This window comes from Pollachius pollachius (assembly GCF_949987615.1).
Source record: "Pollachius pollachius genome assembly, chromosome: 6".
NCBI classification, from domain to species: domain Eukaryota; kingdom Metazoa; phylum Chordata; class Actinopteri; order Gadiformes; family Gadidae; genus Pollachius; species Pollachius pollachius.
This window is the reverse complement of record NC_136939.1, coordinates 27,866,293-27,892,498: the sequence shown is the minus strand read 5'-3', so window position 1 is coordinate 27,892,498 and position 26,206 is coordinate 27,866,293. Positions and strand designations below refer to the sequence as shown.

Genomic DNA, 26,206 nt, shown 5'->3' with positions numbered 1-26,206 from the left:
TCCAACACACACACACACACACACACACACACACACACACACACACACACACACACACACACACACACACACACAGTTCTTCTCTGCTGTTGATGACCACCAGGTCTGCCTTCCTCTGCAGACAGTCTTCTCTACTGGCCCTCCAGCCCTTCTTAGTAGTAGAAATAAGGTAGAAACTCTTGTCGTAAAGCATCCAGCCCTGAAGTGTAAATTCATCTGTTGAATGTAAAAGAAAATCCTGAACAAACAGAGAACTGCTTATCTTACGATCTTCGTTACGGACACACAACCCTGAGACCTGACCTTAACAGACCACATAGAAGCATGACCTTAATAGACGACAATAGAAACCTGACCTTAGTAGACCACAATATGAATCACAAAAGCAGAGGGTGTTGAAATGAATGTTAATGACGCGATTGATTTAATAACTTGGATAAAACCCTCACCGAGTTCACCCAGTAAGTGCTCTCTCCCCTCCCTCCAGGGTGACGGTGAGTCTAGGACAGGACAGAGGAATACAGAAGAATTGAGCTCTAAAACAGAAGCAAGCATCCTTTGCCGCCAACGGAGCTTCATGCCAATTCATTGTCACCCACGGCCGATAACCACCAGGTTGAACGCTGATTGGCTGTTACGTTACGTCCCTCAGTCGCCACGCTATTGAACGCTGATTGGCTGTTACGTTTCGTCCCTCAGTGGCCACGCTGTTGAACGCTGATTGGCTGTTACGTTACGTCACTCAGTGGCCACGCTATTGAACGCTGATTGGCTGTCATCACCCGAATGTGACAAATGACAAATGCAGTTGATTTCTTGTTTAAACAGGGTGAGAAAACAGGGAGTGGAAGGACGGGACCATATAATGTTCAGCTAACTGTTGGGTTACAGGGGTAATTGTTTAATGGAAAGTGTAGTATACTATGCATGCAAATCAATCACTCAATAGCTTTTACTGTTATTCAGGGCTCAAAGTGCATTGATACTTAAATACTACTAAATGCACGGCAACTACTATTGGTTAGTTGAAAATAATAAGAACAAACAGCTGAAAATTGTGTTCAAGTAACAACAGCTAAGGCAGCAACCTGCCTAACTATAGTGAACTAAAGCACAGGCTTGTGTGTGGGGGGGGGGGTGTGAGGGCAAGATTGCAGATTGTACATTGGCTACCTGACGTGGGAGATGTTTTTTTTTGCTCACAGAAAAATGTGTCATTGAGATTAAACATCTCTTCAAGTGATCTGGCCAAGACAGGCAGCAGTAGCCTACAGTCACACATAGCCTACACATGAAACATGAGAACAATAAAACAACAGTCGGCAGGGGGCAGGGGGGATTTCTATATCGCAAGACATTTCGGGAGGCTCAAGGAGGTGGATAATGTTTAAAGAAAAATAACGTTTTGCAAAAAAGTGTCTATGATAGACATAAGGCTCAGGTGGGAGAGTGTGTCGACGGCGGGGCTGTTATCTCAATCTTGCAGTTGTCTTGTAACATCTGCATCCCCGTGTGTGCAGTGTGTCTATGCACGTGCATGCGTGTGTGTGCGTGTGTGTGTGTGTGGTGTGTGTGTATGCGGTGTCCTGCGCTGCCCTTGTCTTGAAACGTCTGCATCAGCGCGCCAGTGTGTGCAGTGTGTGTCCGTGTGCGTGTGTGGTCGTGCACGTGTGTGTGGATTGTGTGCGTGCGGTGTATATGTGCTAACCCTATTATTATCACTGAATCTAACAAAAACAATATGTATCATTATCATTGCTGTTATTACAGTCATTAATTTGATTATACTGTATTGTAATTCTATTCAGGATGATATGATTTAGACTCACTGAAGCGCAGGGAGATGAGGAGAATACTCAGCAGTCCGATGCTCACAATGACAATGATGTGAAACCATAGAGCTGTTCAGGAGTAGGACACACACACACACACACACACACACACACACACACACACACACACACACACACACACACACACACACACACACACACACACGGTCACTTTGGCTAAAAAAGTTTTCTAAAGATAAATCTTAAATGTATTTGGAGGAAAACATACTTTTTTGGATCATTGTTTTGGACTGGATTATTTATTTTAAGTTCTCTCTAAAGGACCACCTACCAAATCTTCTCTTCCTGGTCTCCTCCCGGTCCAAAGACGTGTCCTCAGGTTCCTCAGAGAGTCCAGGGTCCGGTTCAGAGATGGTGACCATTGTTGCTCCCTGACGTCTTCCACGGCTTCTGAACTTACCCTTCTTCTTTGCTCTATCAGCTGGAAAAACAACGTCACTTGTTTTCATTCTGACCAATTATCAGCTTGCAATCTGATACCATCAGTGTAAGGAAATGTTTTTCTTCTACTAAACACAGACTCACAGACTCACTCAAGCACACACACACGGACACACAGAGTAATGTACACACAGATAAATTCATACTGCGTGGCTGTCATTCACAGTCCAGACTCCCTACGGTCTGCAGAATCCCTCCCCGTCTTGAAGAAACACCTGAAGACCTCTACTGAGAACACCTCAGTAAGTGATGACTGGTACTGTGGCTCTCGTGTTTAGAACACACTTAAGCAGAGCAAGTACAGGTCTCTAGCATACATGTTATTATTCCCTCATTATTGACCTACACGCACACATCGTTTACAGTAATACACACAGAAATACATACATATACACACAGTAATCGAGGGGGGACAACATGTGGCCTGCGTGTCACCACGGTCTTTCACATCGGCCCACGCAGAAAATATGAGGACATGTATTGTGGGATAATTTGAGATATGTTTATATTAATGACAAACTTTATAGAATTATGTTAAATTCATAAGTACACCTGATATCACTTCAGTTAAATAAGCAGCCTTTATTAAAACACAAAATTGTTGATTAAATAAACCATTGTCACTCTAATGTCACGCTGCACTACCATCAATACTAAGTAGTGAAAAAAACTAAACTTGTGTTCTGCTCCCTAAAGTTCCTCTGCACTCTGTTCCACGTATATAACGAACATATATCATGAAACACACAACTACTTAAGATGCCTATCAATAGTTCGTAACTCATGGGCGTAATCACAAGTCAAGTAAGGCTAATGTGAGCTTTTTGTCTCGATCACACACATGTCGTTATTTAGGAGAATAAATCTGTCTATACAGTTGCTGGTTCATCAGGTCGGCCCATTTGGCTAAAAACATTTTCTAAAAGTACATTTTAAATGTATGCAACACGAAAAAAACGCGTTTTTTTAACTGGATTATCTATTTTAAATCCTCTCAAAAGGGCACCTACCAAATCTTCTCTTCCTGCTCTCCTCCCGGTCCAAAGGTGTGTCCTCAGGTTCCTCAGAGATTCCAGGGTCCGGTTCAGAGATGGTAACCATGGTTCCTCCCTGACAGCTTCCAATACGTCTGCTCTCAGGAGTCAGCTCTGCTATATCAGCTGGAAAAACCACGTCACATGTTTTAATTCTGACCAATCATCAGCCTGCAATCATCAGTGTCAGGAAGTGACAGTGTTTTTCTTCTACTCTTATCAGATGTCTTCAGTTGACACACAGACTCACGGACGCATGCAAACACAAACACACACACACAAGATTATTTTTTATTGAATATAAAGACACAACATACATAGGTATAATATAGCAGATAGCGTAGTGGACATGTCTTGGAGTCCACTACCGATTTGTATTCATATTTTAATACAACTTAACTCACCACATTATGGGAACAGCAGAATATCTGTGTTTCGCTGACGTTGTCTGTGTGTGTGTGTGTGTGTGTGTGTGTGTGTGTGTGTGTGTGTGTGTGTGTGTGTGTGTGTGTGTGTTTGAGAGACATATTGTGCGTGTGATTAAGTGAGTGAGTGAGTGAGGGAGAGAGAGAGCGAGAGAGATATTGTGTGAGTGAGTGAGTGAGTGAGTGAGTGAGTGAGTGAATGATAGGTGAGTGAGTAAGTGTGAGATAGAGAGAGAGAGAGAGAGAGAGACAGACATTGTGTGTGTGATTGTGTGAGTGAGTGAGTGAGTAAGTAAATTGGCATGCTATTTGTCCCTTAGCAGAGACTACACCGTGGCAGAATGCCTGACCACCGTGACTGACCCAAAACTGAGGAAATCCTTGACCAGATACAGACTCAGCGAACACAGCCTTGCCATCGAGAAGGGACGCCACAGACAGACCTGGCTCCCAAGAGAAGACAGACTGTGCTCCCACTGCACACACAACCAACTAGAGACAGAACTGCACTTCCTCAGGAATGCACACTTCCCACGGATTACAAAGGAATGCAAGGACTTCAAAGACACTCCAGATGCTCACAAACTGCCATACCTGTTGGGAGAAATACAACAATGTACGAACGCAGCAGCAAGATTCGTCACCTGTTGTGATGAGAGAAGGACCTCAAACTCCCCATAGACTCATCCCCCTGGACTCACTCTGAACAAAATAATTGCACTAATCCTCCATAATGTAAATACTGTGTATTTAGAGTGTATCTTTAATTTATCTGTTTATACGAGATACTGTAATTTTATTAATTTTATAATATCGCACATTTTACTTTTTAAAGTACTTTTATAGTATAACATTTGATATGTAGAGATATTTTGTATTGAACGGTTTATACTTATTATGTTATCATAATGTACATCTTACCTTTATACTTTTTATTTTATAACGCTGTTTATTTTATTGTTCACCTGCTTTGGCAATGCAAATGTATATTTCTCATGCTAATAAAGCTTTTTTGAATTGAATTGAATTGAATTGAGAGAGAGAGAGAGAGAGAGATGAGAGAGAGAGAGAGAGAGAGAGAGAGAGAGAGACTGTGTGTGTGAGTGAGCGTGTGAGTGAGTGAGTGAGTGAGTGGATTTAAACAGTTATTGCTCAGAGGTGGTGTGATTGAGAGAAGGGATATGGCTGTTTTATTGATGTGGTTAACATGGTGTGAATTATTGCAACTGTTTGTTCGTCTGAATTCTGCATTCTCCGTCCGCAAACAACATGAACAATTATTACTATTGTAAAATGACGACTTTTTACTCGGAAAAGTGACTTTAGTGCCTGGACGAGTGAAACGTAAATGTACCTATCCCAGGAACAATGCCTCATGAAAAAAGTTTATGTTGACACACACACACACACACACACACACACACACACACACACACACACACACACACACACACACACACACACCTTTGCTGTTCTGCAAGCTGTGATGGACACTTGCAGACTAACACTATTCTCAATTCAATCCATACAAATTTTATCTAAAGTAAAATATTTACAAGCCAGGGCAACATGTTTGTGTTGGCTGTATGGCTCTGTTGGGGGAAACTGGAATAGATCACACCGATCTTCATTTCCTCCCTTGCACCGCTGCGTCTCCAGATACGTAGAGATACAGGACGCTACACCCTGAGTCTTGTTATCTGTGGTCTGTGTGTGTGTGTGTGTGTGTGTGTGTGTGTGTGTGTGTGTGTGTGTCTGTGTGTTTTTTTCCATGTCATCATAATGATTATTGAGTGTATTTATATTCTCAGCCGGGGCAACATGTCTGTATTTGGCGGGATGGCTCTGTGGGGGAAACTCCCCGGCCGTCCGAGCAGCCTTGAAACACCACATCCCCATCAGGTCAAACAGTTTAGAACGCCCTGGACCAGAGATCTGAAGGGCTTCGCAGGCCGCTTCTTAAAGGACGCCCACTGACCCTAGCCCCCCAAAGGGCAGGGAAAGCCCCCCTAATTTCAGGGACCCTGGAGAAGGAACCCTAAAGAGGGATCCCTCTCCAGGGATGGTAGGAGTGCAATAGGAGCCAGAATAATGTGTAGACGGAATGGTAGCATTACAACTGCTATCTGACAGATATCCTCTATCCATCGCTATCTCCTGTCTTTATAGTCCAACACTTAAAAGCGGTTGCTTTAGTTATTTCATCATTTTGTTTATATGTACTTTCTTTTTTTTTAAGCACAGAGAGAGAGAGAGAGAGAGAGAGATTTAAACCGAGTTTAAATCGGTTTAAGTATCAGAACCAGTGAATGATTAATCATCCTGTGGATTAATTGTTCGAGTTTGAGATTGTACACAAACGCAGTTTCACATCAAAAGGAAAGACAGCGGAACTAGCACTGCTTCCGGACCGCTGCAGTTCTAGTTCCGGTTCTATATATAGTTGGGACCGAGACGCTCTGAAGGGTCCTTCCTGCAGACCCCCCGGAGAGGAGCCCCAGCAGCAGCAGTCCCAACGCCCCCATGCTGAGTGTGGAGGATGGTCGTCTGGTCTCCTGAAGGTCTGGACCGGCGGGACTCGAGGGGAGGGAGGAGGCGGACCCGCTCGACCAATGGGAATTCAGAAAGGCAGTTGCGTCATTAGTTACCAGGTGATTCCCTAGATATGCGCCCCGTTCCCACTCTAGTGGAGACACAGACACACACACACACACACACACACACACACACACACACACACAGACAACCAGCCCCCAACACACACCCCCTACCTCCACTCACCCACATCACCAAGACATACTTTAAAACGATACGAGCAGTTCACCTCCAAGCAGTCATCCCCCCATCACCACCAGCACCCCCCCATCAGAGGGGGAGACAGGGGAACACATGAGCAGAGTCCATTAAACCTGCCCCCCCCCATACCTTCCACAGGTGGAGCAGAACCTGCTTATTCTACAACAGCCCTCCACCTCACTTTAACCCCTCCTTCAACAGGCCTCCCCTTGGAGGGGGGGGCTTTTGGCGTGGCTGAGAGGTGGGCCCGCCCCGGTACAGACCCCGGTTCCGGCCCACCCCCCTCCCTCAGACACACACACTGCTCACTACTGCCCCCCTGTCCTCTCCTCTATATATATACAGTGGGGCAAAAAAGTATTTAGTCAGCCACCAATTGTGCAAGTTCTCCCACTTAAACAGATGAGAGAGGCCTGTAATTTTCATCATAGGTATACCTCAGCTATGAGAGACTAAATGAAAAAAAAAAATCTAGAAAATCACTGTCTGATTTTTAAAGAATTTATTTGCAAATTATGGTGGAAAATAAGTATTTGGTCAATAACAAAAGGTCATCTCAACACTTTGTTACATGCCCTTTGTTGGCAATGACAGAGGTCAAACGTTTTCTGTAAGTCTTTACATGGTTTTCACACACTGCTGCTGGTATTTTGGCCCATTCCTCCATGCAGATCTCCTCTAGAGCAGTGATGTTTTTGGGCCTTCGCTGGGCAACACGGACTTTCAACTCCCTCCAAAGATTTTCTATGGGGTTGAGATCTGGAGGCTGGCTAGGCCACTCCAGGACCTTGAAATGCTTCTTACGAAGCCACTCCTTCGTTGCCCGGGCGGTGTGTTTGGGGTCATTGTCATGCTGAAAGACCCAGCCACGTTTCATCTTCAGTGCCCTTGCTGATGGAAGGAGGTTTTCACTCAAAATCTCACGATACATGGCCCCATTCATTCTTTCCGTCACACGTCCTGGTCCCTTGGCAGAAAAACAGCCCCAAAGCATGATGTTTCCACCCCCATGCTTCACTGTAGGTATGGTGTTCTTTGGATGCAACTCAGCATTCTTTCTCCTCCAAACACGACGAGTTGAGTTTTTACCAAAAAGTTCTATTTTGGTTTCATCTGACCATACGACATTCTCGCAATCCTGTTCTGGATCATCCAAATGCTCTCTAGCAAACTTCAAACGGGCCTGGACATGCACTGGCTTTAGCAGGGGGACACGTCTGGCACTGCAGGATTTGAGTCCCTGGCGGCGTAGTGTGTTAGTGATGGTAGCCTTTGTTACTTTGGTCCCAGCTCTCTGGAGGTCATTCACTAGGTACCCCCGTGTGGTTCTGGGATTTTTGTTCACCGTTCTTGTGATCATTTTGACCCCACAGGGTGAGATCTTGCGTGGAGCCCCAGATCGAGGGAGATTATCAATGGTCTTGTATGTATTCCATTTCCTAATAATTGCTCCCACAGTTGATTTCTTCACACCAAGCTGCTTACCTATTGCAGATTCAGACTTCCCAGCCTGGTGCAGGTCTACAATTGTGTTTCTGGTGTCCTTTAACAGCTCTTTGGTCTTGGCCATAGTGGAGTTTGGAGAGTGACTGTTTGAGGTTGTGGACAGGTGTGTTTTATACTGATAAGGAGTTCAAACAGGTGCCATTAATACAGGTAACGAGTGGAGGACAGAGGAGACTCTTAAAGAAGAAGTTACAGGTCTGTGACAGCCAGAAATGTTGCTGGTTTGTAGGTGACAAAATACTTATTTTCCACCATAATTTGCAAATAAATTCTTAAAAAATCAGACAATGTGATTTTCTGGATTTTTTTTTTCATTTTGTCTCTCATAGCTGAGGTTTACCTATGATGAAAATTACAGGCCTCTCTCGTCTTTTTAAGTGGGAGAACTTGCACAATTGGTGGCTGACTAAATACTTTTTTGCCCCACTGTATATACACCTCCACACACACTCATTAACACACATCGGCTCAGCCGCAATATATTAATTAATATATACACCTCCACACACACTCATTAACACACATCGGCTCAGCCGCAATATATTAATTAATATATACACCTCAACACACACATTAACACACATCGGCTCAGCCGCAATATATTAATTAATATATACACCTCCAAACACACTCATTAACACACATCGGCTCAGCCGCAATATATTAATTAATATATACACCTCCACACACACTCATTAACACACATCGGCTCAGCCATAATATATTAATTAATGTATACACCTCCACACACACACATTAACACACATCGGCTCAGCCATAATATATTAATTAATGTATACACCTCCACACACACATTAACACACATCTGCTCAGCCACATAATATTAATTAATATATACACCTACACACACACATTAACACACATCGGCTCAGCCACAATATATTAATTAATATATACACCTCCACACAAACACATTAACACACATCGGCTCAGCCACAATATATTAATTAATATATACACCTCCACACACACACATTAACACACATCGGCTCAGCCACATAGTTACCCTGGTCTCCCCCTCAATAGAATTAGATCTCAGTCCACCCCCCACTCACTCTGTTCCTCCCCCTCCTGTAGATTCCACCAAGCAGCGGCCCCCACCACAGACCCGGACTGGTACAGGTACAGCGGAGAGACTCAACGAGGTGGCTGAACAGAACACCATGATGATGGGTCAAAGCAAAGGGAAATGTCCCACAAAGCAATCCCAATCTGAAGCCACCTCTAACAACACCAAGTCTCCTCCGCTGTCCGTCCAGTCCACGAGCACACCCTCACAGCGCACTGTGCAGCTTAGACTCCACCACGCCCTTAATTCGGCCACGTTAAGTCCCCTCACCATCACTCCCGAGCGCCGACGGCCGAGTGTAACCACCGACCCGAAGCCTCGACCGAACAAGACGATATTCAAAATGACCAGACACCTTTGGGTGTCAAGGCACCTTTCATGACACCCAAGGTCCCCTTGCAATTCATGAAAACAATCTAGGGTCAAAAACAGCAGGAGAACTCGTGCTCCTAGCACCCACGGTGCTGAGAGCCCTAGCACCCATGGTGCTGAGAGCCCTAGCACCCATGGTGCTGAGAGCCCTAGCACCCACGGTGCTGAGGCAGGAGGTCGGGACGGTGAAGACCAGCTGAGGATGACGAAGGGAGCGGCAGGGCCTGTCCTCCTGGAGGAGGTCGGGGAGATAAGTGGGGGCCACGTTGTGGAGGGCTTTGTCGGTGAGCAGAAGGGTTTTAAGGTCAATCCGGTGTTGGACACTGAGCCAGTGTAGTTGGACGAGAATGGGGGTGGTGTGGTTGGGTGATTTGGTGCTGGTAATGATGATGTTTAACATTCTTTAACCTGAGACCCCCACCATTACCCTACATATCCGGATCAAACCATTTAACCTGATACCCCACAACAACCCCACATACTGGATCAAACCATTTAACCCCAAAGAGGAAATATTGTCTCCACATGGAAGTGTGAAATGTATAAGTCTCACACTATGTAATTTAGTCTGAAGAGAACAAATAATAATCTCCTACTGCTCATCAAAATGTGTATTTCTTCTCTGTTTTCAAGATAAGAGCCTCTTACCGCCCCCCAGTGTGTCGGCCAGTTCCTCCTGGTTCATCTCCATCAGGCAGAGCTTTGTGATGTCCACCACTCCCTCTATGGCGCGCCTCCTCTGCTCCTCCTTCTTACCATCCACCTCCTCCTCCTCCCTCTGACCCTCTGAGCATTGTGGGTAATCTGAGAAGAGATCCCTCCAGAGCTTCTTCAGCTCCTTGTCTAGAAAAGCGTGTGCGTTCTCCTCAGCCCTCTGGAACAGAACAAACATCAAGGAGAACTTTACTCTGAACTAACTGAGACATCAGAAGCATCTGTCCTGGATCCACGTCCCGCTGGACAAGAGATGCTTTCTAATGTCCATGGAGAGCTGAAGTCAAACGTCTTGGTGGACATTTACACACCTTGATCAGCTCTGTTTGATGCTGCTGTAGAGACTGAGAGCTGGTAACCTTTGACCTCTTCTGGTGTCTGTGGGGAACACGCACACACACACACACACACACACACACACATACACACACACAAACACACACACACACACACACAAACACACACACACACACACACACACACACACACACACACACACACACACACACACAATTATATTTCCCCAGACTTGTAGACATCAGTATCAGTAGAGTCTGATAACAACCAACTGGTCCGTTTTCCTCGTCTGTTTGAAAGTCCTACCTCTTCTTTCTGGAGGGGCGTCCATCTGTAAAGTTCAATGGTAAACGCATAGAGTGGTCACTCTTCATGGAGACACAGCTGGGTCCAGGGGAGTCTGCTCTCTCCTTCTTGGCTCTTTTAGAAAAACAAAAAACAGGATTTATGGACTTTTGGTAGAAGTTGTGTCTTTATGATCTCTGATAAATCCTTACCTCCTCTCAATAGACTTCGTTCGGTTTCGATCTTTAGAGTTATCAGGATGTTCCATAGCGGGGGCACTCTCAAAGGAGTCACAGCTGGAGCTGGATCCAGGGGAGTCTGCTCTCTGCTGCTGCTCTGGGCTTCAACACACACACACACACACACACACACACACACACACACACACACACACACACACACACACACACACACACAGCTTTTACTCAGACTAATGATGGAGTCATGATGCATCACTGCTGATCTCTGAGATGGACAACAGTCGCAGACAGAGAGATCCTCTTCTTACCTCTTAGCTTTGCTCCGGCGGCCATGTTCCCCAGACAGAGTGGTTTTAGAGGTAGAACCCCCCTCCTCTCTCTCCTCATCCATAGTAGACTGGAGACCTGGACACAAACACAACTCATCCATCACTTCATTTGCCTCCTGAACTTTAGCTGTTTATTGAGAGAGAAGATCATTGTGACTGCGTCACACTAAAGCGTTATGGACGTCATAGACCATCAATATGAACCCCACAACATAACCACACTGCCCTCACTACAGTACAGATGTGTACAGCAGATGACAGGTGAAGAATTAAACACCTTGGAGACTGTAACTGTGCTTAACTTACAACACAAAAAAGATATGCAATAGACTTAAAAGGATGCATTGCGGTACAATTAAAAGTAAAGAACGTTAGAATAATTTCTCCACTGGAACAAAGTCTGAATTCTGTCACTTTACTGAACCACAGATCCCATATAAATCAACTGGTGAAGCTCAACACATCGATAGTCAATCCGCACAAATATTGAACTTTTTTAAACACCAGCACATTGAAAGGACTTCTGTCAGGTCCTTCTTTTAATTCGGAGTAGCATCAAGACAAACCACACGGCTCAGAAAAGCAGTGAAACATGAACTAACGTTGTATTCTCTACAGTAAACTCTGTCTTTAATTGATAAGCGACACACGGAGACATATACATAGGCGTCGATTACTCCGGGGACGCCGGAGACGCGTCCCCACCAGTTTTATGCAAGATTCATTTTGTCCCCCCCAGAAAATAAATAAATAAATAAATAAAAAATAAAAAAAAACTAAAAATTAAAAATTAAGTTAATAGCGTGGCGAGACAGATGCCAACCAATCCACAAAAAGTATCCGGATACGGCACACAGCCGTCAACAATTTGCAACAACTAACATTTGGATGAGTAGTTCTAGAATGGGGGAGGGGTGGGTGGTACGGTGGGCGGCTCCTTCTCTCTGCAATCTGAACCTGACTGCTTGCTTCGCACTTCCATGGACAATCTGCTGCGGTTGCAGCCTGCATTTGAGGAGAGGAGGTCCGGAGGAGGTAACGTAACGTATTTAGATTTATTCATGATGACAATCTGTACAACTCCTTTGACGTAGTTTGACTACTAGCTTCTAGAAGCCAAGTAGGCCTAGCTGCCACAGTCAAGTTGGATCTGCCGGCTGTTAGCGATAGCATTAGATAATTGTATCATCTTAGATGCAGTTAGAGTTTAGATAAGGTAACATTAATGCTACACTACCCTCAGCCAGTCTTCCCATATGGTAACATTTTATTTTACCAAAGTTAAGCTTATCTAAGCTTGTTATTGATGAGCTAGTGTAACACAATTCCAAGTATGTAGGCCTAGTGGTTATGTTTCTGACACTGATGCAATCCATTTTATTATCCTTCTCCAGACCAGACCTGCTGCAAGTGCCTTTGCAAGGACTGAAAAAAGGTGGTTGCATATGCATTACGTTGTGAAAATACCGAAGTAAGAACTGTGACCAGACATGGATGTGGGTTCAGCATTTTTTTTTTTAATTGATTGGCAAAATAAACAGAAAAGCTTTTTGATTGCACAGAAATTCTAGCAGAACATAAAGGGTGTGTGTGTGTGTGTGTGTGTGTGTGTGTGTGTGTGTGTGTGTGTGTGTTACACAATATATACAATAATAACCCAGAAAAACTGCTGGGCAACTACTAAATACAATTTATGCAAGAAGAACCCTGAAAAACTGTTTTTCTTTGTGCAAATTCTTGAAGAACACAAAACTGGGGTGTGTGTGCAAATTATGCCACGCTGGACAACTACTAAATACAAACAAACGTAAGCCTATTGCATATTCTGTGTTTTAAAATGCCCCAAACAAATGTGCACGCCTCTCCGATGTGGCAATGAAGGCAGTGGCTATTTTCTGTCTTGTTATTTTCTCTAGCTTCTCCTTGTGGACATGGCAGACAGACACACTGTTGAGTTGTGACTGCAACATCGTGGAGCGGAGCCAATTCTTCAAACGACGCAGGGCACTGAAGCTTCGCTCCGCTTCGCAAGAAGAGCCTCCACTTGGGTAAACAGCCGCCTAACTTCTGGTACCATGGTCTTCAAGACATTAGTGACTTCTTGACTAGAATTGAACTTGTCATTTGCCTTCAGCATAGTTAGTTGCACTTGCAGCAGCTGTGCATCCAATTCTGGGTAAAGCTCTACTACCTCGCTAATTTTCCCCGACACTAGGTGTTGCTCCAACATGGCCAAACGACCAAGGCCCTCTTGGTTGAACCTCTCATCCAGCTGCATGCTTGCTGTATCGATGGCAGAGAAAAATTGCACCCTGAAAGAGTCCTCTGCCGAAGATGGGGTGTGGCTGTTTGCAGGCCCACCATATCGGTTAGGTGGTTTCCGTACTTGTGGAAGATTTATTGGCTGCAGATCAAGAGATGTGGTGAGTTCTACAGCTCTTGAGTAAAGCCTCATAAATTTCTCGCTTGTTCTCTGTGCCACAAACGCTTTTCTTGTGCAATCAACAGCCTCTAACATCCCGCCAATTGTTACTGCCCTCCCTTGCAAGCTCTTATTAAGACCTTCAAGCTGCAGGAGAATATCCTGCCCAAGGATAAGGCCAAGTACCGTGTTGCCTTTATGCAGATGGTCAAGAAGGCCACTTGCTCGAGGAGCTGTGACCCCTTTCGAGGAAGCCAACTCCTCCAATGCAGCCAAGATCACCTCGTATTGGGTGAGGACCGACTTGATCGCTGGCGTTCGCACAGTCCATCTGGTAGCACACAATGGCTTAATTGTGGTGAATGAACCATTTTCAGATATGGCTATCTGTTTAAAGATTGTTTTGAATTTCCCAGACTGGCCAAACAAACATCCCAGGTCATGGATCCACTGGAGGTCATCTCGCACAACTGGTGTGGATGAGCAGGCTGCTTGTGTGACCAGATTCACACAGTGAGGACCACAGTGGACAAAAGTGGCAAGCGGCTGTTCTCTGCGGACCAAAGCTTGCATCCCAGATAGGTGCCCTGACATGTTTGCTGCTCCATCATAGGTTTGGCCACGAAGACCCGAGAGTGGAAGATTGAGACGGAGCAGCACATCGGAGGCAATTTTCCAAAGATGCTCGCCAGTTGTGGAAGAGGCCTCGTACAACCCTACAAACTCCTCCCTTGGTTCCAGATCTTGGTCCACATAGTGGAGGCAGATGGAGATCTGCTCTGTTCCACTGACGTCCTGTGTGCCGTCCATTATGAGGGAATACTGCAGCACAGGTAAGGAAAAAATCTCTGCGGCTATCTCCCTAATTATAAAATGACCTATAATGCTCAGTAACTCATTTTGTATTTCAGGGCTTGTGTAGGGATGCTCTCTCTTCAGCCAGCTTGCAAGGTTGGGGTCATCCTCTGCCTTATCTCGGAGATAATTTTGGAAGTTTCCATCCATATTGGCATGGCCTCTAAGAGCCAAGCCCTGTTTGGAGAGGTACCTTACCGCACCTACAACTTGTAAAAGAGCTAACCTGGCTGCCTCTTGAGCCCTTGCTGAAGGGCGGCACTGTTTAATTCTTATGGAATCCTTTGTGTGCGCCTGTGTGTTGAGGGCAATTAAATGTGCCTTGCTGTTTTGGTGTGTGCTGAATGATTCCCTACTTTTTTTCCAGTTTCGGAACCCTGCAGAGATGAATGTTTTTTCTGCGATTTTGGCCAATGTCGACTTCTGGTTTGCAAAAGCAGTCATACAGGGGAAACACAAAACACCCTTAACTTGCTGGCTGTAGTGCAGCCAAGGGAATGATTTATACCAAATATCTTGGAATGTAGGAGTCCTATTCAGCAGAGTTTGTGGCTCAATTTCTCTTGCACTGGGCTGGTACGGGCCATCCAATGGGTGTTCAAGGCAGATCCCCTCAGTTTGAGTAGCTGGCTGCTCCTGAAATGTAATTAGTTTATTGGATGTGAGTAAGTGTAAATCGTTCAGTGTGTAAATAGTTGTTAATAGTTGTATTTTTGTGGAGTAGTCCAGTAGGATTGAGGACTGCATATTTGGCAAACAGAATGCATATTTCAGTATTGAATTGTTTTAAGATCATTGTTGCTGCCTGTCTGTATGTTTATTTGAATACGATCAGGTCTTTTTCAAGACATTTGAGGGCCTCACCTCGTCATGCTCATCTGCCTGTTCCTGCAATTATTGGTTTGTCTCAGATGGGCCGGGGTCCTGTTCCTGACACAGACCATGTAAAAATTTAATGTAACTTGTTTCAATGTATTGAATCATACTTTAATGTCACAGGGTGAAATATTGTCGTTCATGTAGTGTTGTTTTAATGGAAATCTGTCAATTAACACACAGGTTTGTTTTTCTAGGGTGACTGAGTACTGTGAGCAGCCAATAACGGGAAAATGTCCTTGTGACGAGTCCATCCAGGCAAGTCACAATGCTAATTTATATTTTAAGCCATGCTCTTGGCCTGTTAACATGCTCAAAATGTCATTACAAGCACTGCTCTAAAAAATATTGTTTTTTTCTTCAGTTACATGTTGACCTCACCTCTCCATTGTCATCATCCACAATTTCCTGGCATTCACTAAGTACTGATTGACTTAGATCCTCTCCCTGATAAAATGTTACCAAAGACAGAAGATTGTTGATAACTTAATTGATTTAGCTCTGTCTTATTTATTTATTTTAAAATGCAGTGTTTCCTCCTTTTAGGAACTTGTTTCTGCCAACTCACCTCTTCATTGCCATGATCTACCAGTTCCTGCCTTTCATTAAGCTCTGATGCACTTTGTTCCTGTTCCTTATAAATAAAAAAAAAGATTGTTAACTCAATTGATTATGCCCTCTATTTTATGTGATTTATGTGGTGTGCAAACAAAAGTCTTGTAACCTTTATTGTAATGATATGACCACTATGACGGTATGTTGGTTGTGGTATATATGTTATCAATATTGTAATTGGTTTTTGACAAAATATTGGTTTGAAGTGTGCGGTTGCCTGGTACCATGGTTGTTACTTGGTACAAATAATATGGATGATTTACGACCATCTAGTGGGGAGTCTGCAAACTGCTAACAAAACGTCATCGAAGTGAAAATAAAATAAATCATCCGTACTGTTATAAATTCAAAATTAATTTAAATAGGAAAGCTAAACGTTAAAGCACATAGGGCAAAACAATCCGGTAGCACTAGGCATGCTAGCCAACAGTGTGTCGCGCTGGTAGAGGCTAGCTAGCTAAAAAAAACTCAAGAATGACATATTTCTAGAATAATATTAATTTAGCTGAGCTCATAAGACACTAGCACACTTACTGTGCACGTCAGCTTCAACTGCTTAGCTTTAAAAAAAGCTCTGATGTCCTGTCCACTCCTTTTTGACATTATGCTGTATAGTTAACTATGTAGGATGAGAGAATGTCGGGCTCTGGTTTTATCGCTATCTCGTCTTTTTTCAGTCGTGACTAGATGCCCCCTCTGCAGCACCGTAGTTGTGGATTATTTTTGTATGAGGCGCCAGCCTGGCTTGGACAATGAATGAGATATTAATACCAATACTCTATGGCTGGTATGCAATGATGAGGCATCAGACCGTCAATTAATTTTAGCCTGAATACATAGGAAAAAAACACCAGACCGTTAGTACCACGGATGGACAGTATCAGAGCGAAAACCTGTTGAACTAAATGGATGTGGTTAGGCAGCAGGCATGCAGGCAACCCCGCGGGATACATCTGCAGACCACTGGCACATTAAAAAAGGTAAGATGCGATATTTATTGCTTAAGATTTGCTGGTACTTTGGCAAGATCATTTTTTGCCCTCATGTGGTCAGCTGTTTTAACTTGAAATAGTACTACTAGCCATAGCCTCCAAGTAGCTTAACTTAAATTATCCAGTGTTTGCGTTCTTACGATGTTGGGTATAGACTAGTGGATATTACGATAGTGGAGTCGGTGGAGTCAGTCTCTTGTTGACTCAAAGTGACTTTTGGTCATTCGCTTTGCTTGAATTCTGGAATAATTGTGTCTGTGTGGTTGGGGGGGGGGGGGGGGGAGTGCATGGGTTTCGGTCAGAATGCCCTGTAGATTGGATGGATGTGTGTTGTGAATTGAGAACAGCCAGCTCATGATGTGATATATAGCGTTCAGCCAGGGCCGCTGACAGGTTTGGCTGGGCCCGGGACAAAATTCTCTCAAAAAAAAAAAAACACACACATCTCTACTTTCTCAGTCCCTACCCTACCCTTAAATGACGGAAATTCAAAAAATACTCTTTACTCAACAAACAATTTATTTGAACATTTTAACATTAACTTTGTGTGCAACTATTTAGGTGCGAAATGCCATGCGCCGGACTTTTGTGGTGGCAAAGTCATCAATGAGGTCATTGAAGTCCAGCTTCTTTGCAAGCTTGTGCTCTATGGAAAGCATTGCCAGCCCGTTGAGCCTCTCCTGTGACATCTTTGAGCGCAAGTAGTTTTTTATTAGCTTCAATTTGCTGAAGGCTCGCTCACCTCCAGCCACAGTCACTGGCATGGACAGGAAGATCCTGAGCAAAATGCAGAGTTCCCCATAAATGCTCTGAAGCCCCATTTCGTATATGGCATTCAAAAGATCCAGGGATCCAAGATTTTCTTTGAATGTTGCACTGTATATTTTTTTAATGTGCAGGATTTGGTCTTGAATGGACTCCGTCAGGTCACTCTTGTACTTTTCAGTGAGATTTTTGCAGGCTTCCTTGATGCTGTCCTCCGGCATCTCCCTGAACTTCCAGAGGACACAGAACTCACTGCAGATCTGCTGCATGGACTGAAATCTTGTTTCTAAGTGGGACATTATACTGTCCATTCCAGCATTAAACACTTTGTCCCGAAAGAGGTCCTCTGGGCTTTGCACCTCTGTCTCTGTCTGTTGCTCATCAAAAAAGTGTTTCCTCTTTCGAGTCTTCACTTCAATCTTGGCACTGATGCCCATGTCAGTGGCAACAGCAGTTGCCTCTTTCAAAAAATTGTTCCAAGAGGAACGCAATAATGCAATCTCCCCCTCCAACTCTTTAATATTAGCTGCTTGGACATCCAATGAGATTGTTGAGGACTGACTTATAATGTTCCTGTCCTCGATGCATTGTAGCACCTTCGTCCTAAATGTGAGGAGCAAGACAGCATTAAAGGATTGAAAGTAGGTTTTCAGCCCATGTGCCTCAGCTTTTGTGTCATTGCTCAGGTTTCCTGTTGAAATGAGTGTGTCAAGTGCCTGTATCACGCTTGGCAAATGTTTTGCCACTGGGCGCACAGCTTCAATCCGAGCACTCCATCGCGTGTCTGATAAGAGGTGAAGACAACATCCCAAAACTTTTTTGAGGATTCCCCACCGTTGAGGACTTCCACTGAACAGTTTGTACAGCTGATTTACAAAGCCAAAGAAAAGATCAACTTCTGGGCAAGCTCTGGCAGCATGGACACCAACCAAGTTTAAGGTGTGAGATGCACATGGGGAGAATCTGGCCAAGGGGTTCTTATCTAGTATGCGCGCTTGCACCCCTTTCACCTTTCCAGCCATGTTTGCACCATTGTCATAGCACTGACCCCTACAATCAGCTAGGTCTATTCCATGCTGGTCAAGTGCTTCCTCCATCATGTTGGCTATTTCCTCTCCTGTTTTTTTGGAAAAATCTTTTAACTGAAGGAAACGCTCCTTAATTTCCCATACATTTTCAGTGGAGGTTTGACTGACATACCTCAGTAACAATACATTTTGCTCCACATTAGAGATGTCTGGGGTTGCATCACACATAATTGAATAAAATGAGGTCTCTTGCCTTTCCTTCAAAATAGCCTTCAGGACACGTTGTGCACAAAGTTCAATGAACTCGTTTTGGCTGTCAGGTGAGAGGTAATGTGCTTGCAGCCTTTTGCCCTGTAGCCGCTGCTGTCTGATGTTTTCCACATGATCCTTTAGGACAGCGTCATACCTCGATAATAGCTCAATTAAGCCCATGAAATTACCATTATCTGGTTCATCAATTTTGTTTGAGCTGCCCCTGAATGGCATATTTCTGAAGGCCAAGTACAGGGTCACATCCAGCAGTCGCTTCAGTAGTGCTTTGTTTTTTTCAATTTCTGTGTCCAGCAATTTCTGTTGTTCACTATCAATTCCAGCTGTATGTAAGACAGAATGTTGCAGGTTTTTCCATTTCCAATAGCAATGTTTGTGTGCCACATTTCTTTCATGTTCTGGGAATCTTTCATATAATTTTTTGTATTTGACTTTGGCAATTTCACATGTTGCCATGCCACTGGCTTATTTTAAACCATGAGCCGCGTTACACTGGCTGTAATTCAGCTGACTGGGAATGATTCTCAAATCAATTCAGCCTGATTGGAGTGTGCAGCGCGTGCCTGCCTGAAACATTTGATTTGGACATGGGCCTATTTGCGGGGTAATGTGCATATTCTAAGATTCAATTAGATATAGGTGTATGAAACACAGTGTAATAAAGCCTTTGTGGTTATCAAATTATTCAATGCCCCCTGTCTGTCTGATATTGATCTCCGTGTGACTTGCTCATGTGGTGCTGCGCTGATATGTTTGACGCGCCGCCTGTGCCTGTGTTACTTGACGACGGGGCTGGAAAAAGTTGGCCGTGTCTTACCTGGCTGTGCTGCACAGCTGCCTTTACTGGTACCTGCAGCATCACCTGAGTCTTTTCTGAAATATGTATAAAGAGATCCCCTCAGGCTTTCGGCTTCTTCCCCTCTTTTTCGCCTTTCTTTTTTTTTCAGGGCTCCTGACTTGTGCATGTTGAATCAACTCGCGCACTGACCACTAATGGAATGATGTCGTCTTTTTTCTTCTCCAAAGACCAAACCATTTTGGCATGGGGTGATAGGGGGTTATTGGCCGTTTTTTCAAGGGCAATGAAGGCAAACAATCTAGGAGTCATTAATTGAATGCAAATAAAGCACTTTTCTTCTCTAAATCAACACATTTTGAAGTATACATACAATAATTAATCCCAACTTCATGGGGGTCCAGTTATGGGCACCCCCCATTCCAGGGCCAGTCCAGGGCCCGGGACAACGTACCCGTTTGTCCCCCCCTGTCGGCGGGCCTGCGTTCAGCTATTATTATTTTTAGCTTTTTCAATCTATTTGTAGTGCTATGTGTAGCTACGTTTGCCCCTTCTGAATTTAAACACGTAGGTAATAAGCTCCTCTTTGTTTATGTTGGTATAGCTCATGCCATGTCACGTCAACATTGAGTGCATCATGGAGCAGAACATAGTGGGTCATCATGTCCAATGCTTTTTGAAAACACTTTCTTCATAAAACGTGTCAGACATCATTTTTTTGTATAAATTTTATATTAGTAAGCTACATGGGTATCCCGTCTTTCAGAACCTTTCATGACCTGAGCTAAAGAAAAATAAGGTGCATCCTCAATGTACCCAGCACTTCTGAAAAAGCACTCCAGATTGCGTCTCTGTCCCCACCACATTTCAAACCAAACTGACGCCAATGGACATATACAAATATGAGATCAATATTATATACCAGTAACGTAAAGACAATATTAACGGTAGTAAGCTGGTTGTTCATTATCATATACATAACCTAAAGACAATATAAACGCTAGTAAACTGGTTGATTATTATATACCAGTAACCTAAAGACAATATAAACGCTAGTAAACTGGTTGATTATTATATATCAGTAACCTAAAGACAATATAAATGCTAGTAAACTGGTTGATTATTATACACCAGTAACCTAAAGACAATATAAACGCTAGTAAAATGGTTGATTATTATATACCAGTAACCTAAAGACAATATAAACGCTTGTAAACTGTCAGCCTACCTTACCTTATCGTATCTACTCCGGGATTATATTGCGTCCATACGGTATAAAGTTGTGAAAGTATAAATGTATGGGAAGAAACGGAGGTTAAAGTGCTCATAAAACAAGTTAATCAGGTGAAAGAGAGTGAAAGAAAGGCTCCTCGCTGCAGCAGGCTGTTCTGAGGAAGTGATCTGAACGGTTTGACACGCAGTGGAAAAAACCCAGAGGAGCCTCCCCTCTCAGCGCGGGTCACGGGTTTAGAGAGAGAGAGAGAGAGAGAAAGAGAGAGAGAGAGAGAGAGAGACATTAAGAGCTATACAAATTGAGAGACACAAAGACGCAGAAAGAGACAGAGACAGAGAGACAGTGAAACAGCGAGAGAGTGAGACAGCAAGAGAGTGAGACAGCAAGAGAGTGAGACAGTGAGTGAGTAGGAGGAAGCAGAAGAGATCTCAAGTTAGTTTTCTCTCTGTGAGGAACAAGCTGTGAGGGTCTGGTCTGAGGAGGGGGTCTGGTCTGGGGGGTCTGGTCTGAGGAGGGGGTCTGGTCTGGGGGGTCTGGTCTGAGGAGGGGGTCTGGTCTGGGGGGTCTGGTCTGAGGAGAGGGTCTGGTCTGAGGAGAGGGTCTGGTCTGGGGGGTCTGGTCTGGGGGGTCTGGTCTGGGGGGTCTGGTCTGAGGAGGGGGTCTGGTCTGGGGGGTCTGGTCTGAGGAGAGGGTCTGGTCTGAGGAGAGGGTCTGGTCTGGGGGGTCTGGTCTGAGGAGGGGGTCTGGTCTGGGGGGTCTGGTCTGAGGAGGGGGTCTGGTCTGGGGGGTCTGGTCTGAGGAGAGGGTCTGGTCTGAGGAGAGGGTCTGGTCTGGGGGGTCTGGTCTGAGGAGAGGAGAGGGTCTGGGGGTTCTGGTCTGGGGGGTCTGGTCCGGGGGGTCTGGTCTGAGGAGAGGGTCTGGTCTGGGGGGTCTGGTCTGGGGGGTCTGGTCTGGGGGGTCTGTCTCAGGAGCCACCATGAGGTCCAGCACATGGCTCCTCCCCCTGCTCCTTCTCAGCTCTTCAACCAGCGGTAGGTTGACCCTCCACACTGGTTCTGCTCTCTGCTGGTTCTGCTCTGTGCTGGTTCTGCTCTCTGCTGGTTCTGCTCTCAGCTGGTTCTGCTCTGTGCTGGTTCTGCTCTCTGCTGGTTCTCCTCTCTGCTGGTTCTGCTCTCTGCTGGTTCTGCTCTCTGCTGGTTCTGCTCTCAGCTGGTTCTGCTCTCTGCTGGTTCTGCTCTCTGCTGGTTCTGCTCTGTGCTGGTTCTGCTCTGTGCTGGTTCTGCTCTCTGCTGGTTCTGCTCTCCGCTGGTTCTGCTCTCAGCTGGTTCTGCTCTCTGCTGGTTCTGCTCGGTTTCATTCTTTGAGTGGAATCACGTTCAGGCTCATTCTATCATCTGAATTCTGTCCAGTTGATTTCTGTCACGTTTAATCCATTCATATTAATTCTGTTCAGTTTAATTCACTTTGTGTAATTATTTTGGTTGAATTTGATCCTGTTTAATTCTTTCTGTTTAATTTTATGTTGATTAATCCAGTTCTGTTAAATTAATTTCAGTTCAATCGTTTCAGTTCACTTGTTTCAGTTCAGTGTTTCAGTTTCATGCCGTTACTCCTCTGCCGTGCATTGCCTTTGCGGTTGCTTTGTAATGATCATTTAATGTATGAATCTGTGAAATGGTGCAGCCATGAAATTCACAATAGACACCATTAGTGTTCATTGTTATTCATTAAGCATACATACTGTAACGAGTATACTGTTCCATCAGGCGCCGGCGGCCTGGGGAGCCCCTCCGTGTGCTAGCTAATGACATTGAAACTCTAGCCAGGAGGGCTTATGCCCACATGCCCCCGGAAATACAGACGGAGCTTGCCACGGACCAGTTTGTCCAAGCCATAACCCCCAGGGAGCTGCACATTCAGACCCAGCTCACCCATCCCCGCTCCATACAAGAGGCTCTGGAACTGGCTCTGGAGAGGGAGATTGTGGGGGGCGGGACCATGGGAGGCAGCCCTGAGGAGAGTGGTCCTACAGTGAGAACCGCTGCATGCACTGATGCAGCCGAAGTAAAGCCTGCATGGGTGGATGAAATTACCAAATTAATTCGGGCTGTCTCCATGCATTCGCCGCAAAGTGCCACACAACCTCGCCATTGCCCCCTGGTCTGCTGGGGATGCGGACAACCTGGCCATCTCCTCAGACAGTGCTCCAAGCATTCCAAAGACCAGGGAAACGGCCCGGGGCCCGTATAGATGGGACAGTATGGACCCCGGGCACCGTGTCCTGTGCTGTTGCCGCAAAGGATTGAGGGGCCCAACAGCACAGATGGGGGAGAGGGGCTCCACTCCCCCCTGAAGCAGACGATAACACAGAATCCACGATGGTGGTGGGTTGGACTCATTCTGGGAATTTCTGCCATGTTCCCGTCACCATACACGGGGCCCCACATACAGCCCTTGTGGACGTGGGCTCCACAGCAACACTGATGAGGCCAGATGTAGTTCCGGCGGGGACACAGTTGGAGCAGACTATAGTGCAGCTGAGGACAGCAACTGGTAAGTTGGCCCCTATGCTTGGTAAGGGGAGGGTGACGTTAAATGTGGGAGGTCTGTCAGTGGATTTCACTGTATGGGTGGCGCAGGTGCAGGACCCCTGCATACTGGGGCTGGACTTTTTGAGGGCTGCGCGCTGTCTGCTGGACCTGGGGAAGAACACATTGACATTTCCCGGGGGCCCCAGTGTTAAGCTGATACCGCCCACCCAGTCCCCAAAGCCACACCCCCTGGTCAGGACAGCCATGGAGACACACTGCCATGACACAAAAACCCCAGTAGAGAGAAATACCCCCCCTGTTAGCAGCTTCCTGCCACTAGTGCCCCATGCCCCCAGCAACGGTCAGCCCCCCTCTGCACATGCCGAATCATCTTCCCCAGCCCAGTCAACTACGGTGGGGGAAACGGACAGGTTGTCGGCGGTGAGAGGGATATGGAGACAGAACTGTGGCCAATTGGAGCAATGGCAGCAGGAGGAGCTGTGGAAGGTGTTATCTGACTTTATGGACATTTTTGCACTAAAAGACAATGAAGTGGGCCTGACACACCTGGTTCAGCACGAAATAGACACTGGGGATGCATGGCCGATCAAGACGCGTCCCCGGCGTCTCCCCATGGGTCACCGTGAGGCTGCAGACAGAGCGGTTGAAGAGATGCAAAGAGATGGCATTATTGAACCGTCGGACAGCCCCTGGGCCTCGGGAGTGGTGATGGTGTCGAAAAAGAGGAGCATCCATTACCCAGGATCAATGAGTCATTGGACTTGGTGTCTGGCTCTTCCTGGTTCTCTTCACTAGACCTGCGAAGTGGATACTGGCAGGTGCCCCTCAGCCCTGAAGCAAGACCAAAGACTGACTTCTGTACGGACAGGGGGTTGTGGCAGTTCCGGGTCCTCAGTTTTGGCCTGTGCAACGCCCCAGCCACCTTCGAGAGACTCATGGACAGGGTGCTGGCTGGCATCCCCCGTCAGAGATGTCTGGTGTATTTGGACGACATCCTGGCCCATGGGAGCTCCTTCCAAACGGCCCTGGAATCGCTGAGGCTGGTGCTGCAGAGAGTGGCGGCGGCAGGCCTAAAATTACACCCGAATAAGTGCCGCTTCATGAGGAAGGAGGTGGAGTTTTTGGGTCACAGACTGGGGGGAGAAGGCATCAGCACACTGGAGGAGAAAGTGCATGCAGTGAGAGACTGGCCGACACCAGCTGACCAACGACAGCTGAAGAGCTTCCTCGGCCTGGCCTCATATTACAGAAAGTTTGTGCGAGGTTTCTCCTGCATAGCTGCCCCCCTGCACCACCTGCTGCAGAAGGACAGGGACTTCACCTGGATGCCACAGTGCCAACAAGCCTTCAACTCCCTCCAGAAGGCACTGACTGAGGCCCCCACGCGGCCACGGAGACAGGGACGTCGGCCGGCCCGTTTCAGAGACTTTGTGTAGTCCCTCGGGATGAGGGACTTTGTTGGGGGGGAGCATTGTAGCGAGCTGGGTTAATTTGGTTCGGTTATTATGCGTTCAGCAGCAATACAAATGTTCTCATGTGTTGGGTTATGCACTAATGTTATTAGTGGGGGTTAATAAGGGATTGTCTCGCGAGAAGGGGGGGGGGGACAACGTGAGGGAGGGTCCGGAAGCGGCGGGTGGTGGTAGTGAGACCTGTGTTACGTTTGGATGTACGAGTGGTCACGGCCAACAGTGATCGGAGATAAACTGTGGATTTACCAAATAAAGAGCAGGATTGCAAGCCGGACATCGACTGTTTATTCGACGCTGCACCATGTGAGGTGGATGTTACAATACTGTACATACTACTTTTGTGTGTGGTTTCCTGTTCCACCCACACCACATCCTGTGTGAGGATGTGATACCTACCACGGCCGTGTGAGCGCCTGCACGCAAGCAACACCTCGTCTTCACCAGACAGCTGAGGACGCCATCTTAGGACGCAACCAACAGAGAGCCTCAGAAGAAGACCTTCAACTACCTAACCACCTCTAAATAAAGAGACACACACACACACACACACACACACACACATACACATACACCAAACTGTTGAAAGGGGAAGTACTTGAGGAAGCAAGAGAGAGAGAGAGAGAGAGAGAGAGAGAGAGAGAGAGAGAGAGAGAGAGAGAGAGAGAGAGAGAGAACAGCAGAAGTAGAGAAGGAGGGGGATAGGGAGAACACAGACAGCAGCAGGGTCAGTGAACTAGTATATTCTGCATTTCTGGTGAGTCAGTTATAGATTGTGATTGAATATAGATATATCCCAGCCATTTTGAGCCACAAGCAAGTTGAAATGCGACATTGTGACTTCCATTCACATCCGATCCAGTTAAACGTTGAGTACTACTGTAATTAGTTTCCACTGCAGTGACCCCCAGTGACCACCAGATGTCCCCAGAACACGATATAAACCGTTCGGATGTTGACACTCAGGGTTCTTTAGGCTGGAAGTGCGCC

The 26,206-nt window shown here is 45.8% G+C and overlaps 1 protein-coding gene across 1 annotated transcript in view; it reads right to left on the bottom strand.

The window, feature by feature from the left end:
- Positions 1–19,991, bottom strand: part of LOC307076977 (uncharacterized protein) — a gene marked incomplete at its 3' end in the record, with an annotated part of 33,074 nt that extends 13,083 nt beyond the window's left edge. The window contains exons 1-11 of the mRNA XM_079738209.1: positions 19,983–19,991; positions 11,322–11,418; positions 11,026–11,154; positions 10,835–10,948; positions 10,543–10,609; positions 10,166–10,391; positions 3,305–3,454; positions 2,125–2,274; positions 1,830–1,901; positions 450–500; positions 75–216 (exon numbers count right to left, since the gene is read on the bottom strand). Coding sequence (XP_079594335.1) covers positions 75–216; positions 450–500; positions 1,830–1,901; positions 2,125–2,274; positions 3,305–3,454; positions 10,166–10,391; positions 10,543–10,609; positions 10,835–10,948; positions 11,026–11,154; positions 11,322–11,404 — 1,184 coding nt within the window. The 5' untranslated portion in view covers positions 11,405–11,418; positions 19,983–19,991. The remainder of the gene's footprint in view (positions 1–74; positions 217–449; positions 501–1,829; positions 1,902–2,124; positions 2,275–3,304; positions 3,455–10,165; positions 10,392–10,542; positions 10,610–10,834; positions 10,949–11,025; positions 11,155–11,321; positions 11,419–19,982) is intronic.
- Positions 19,992–26,206: the final 6,215 nt, after the last annotated feature.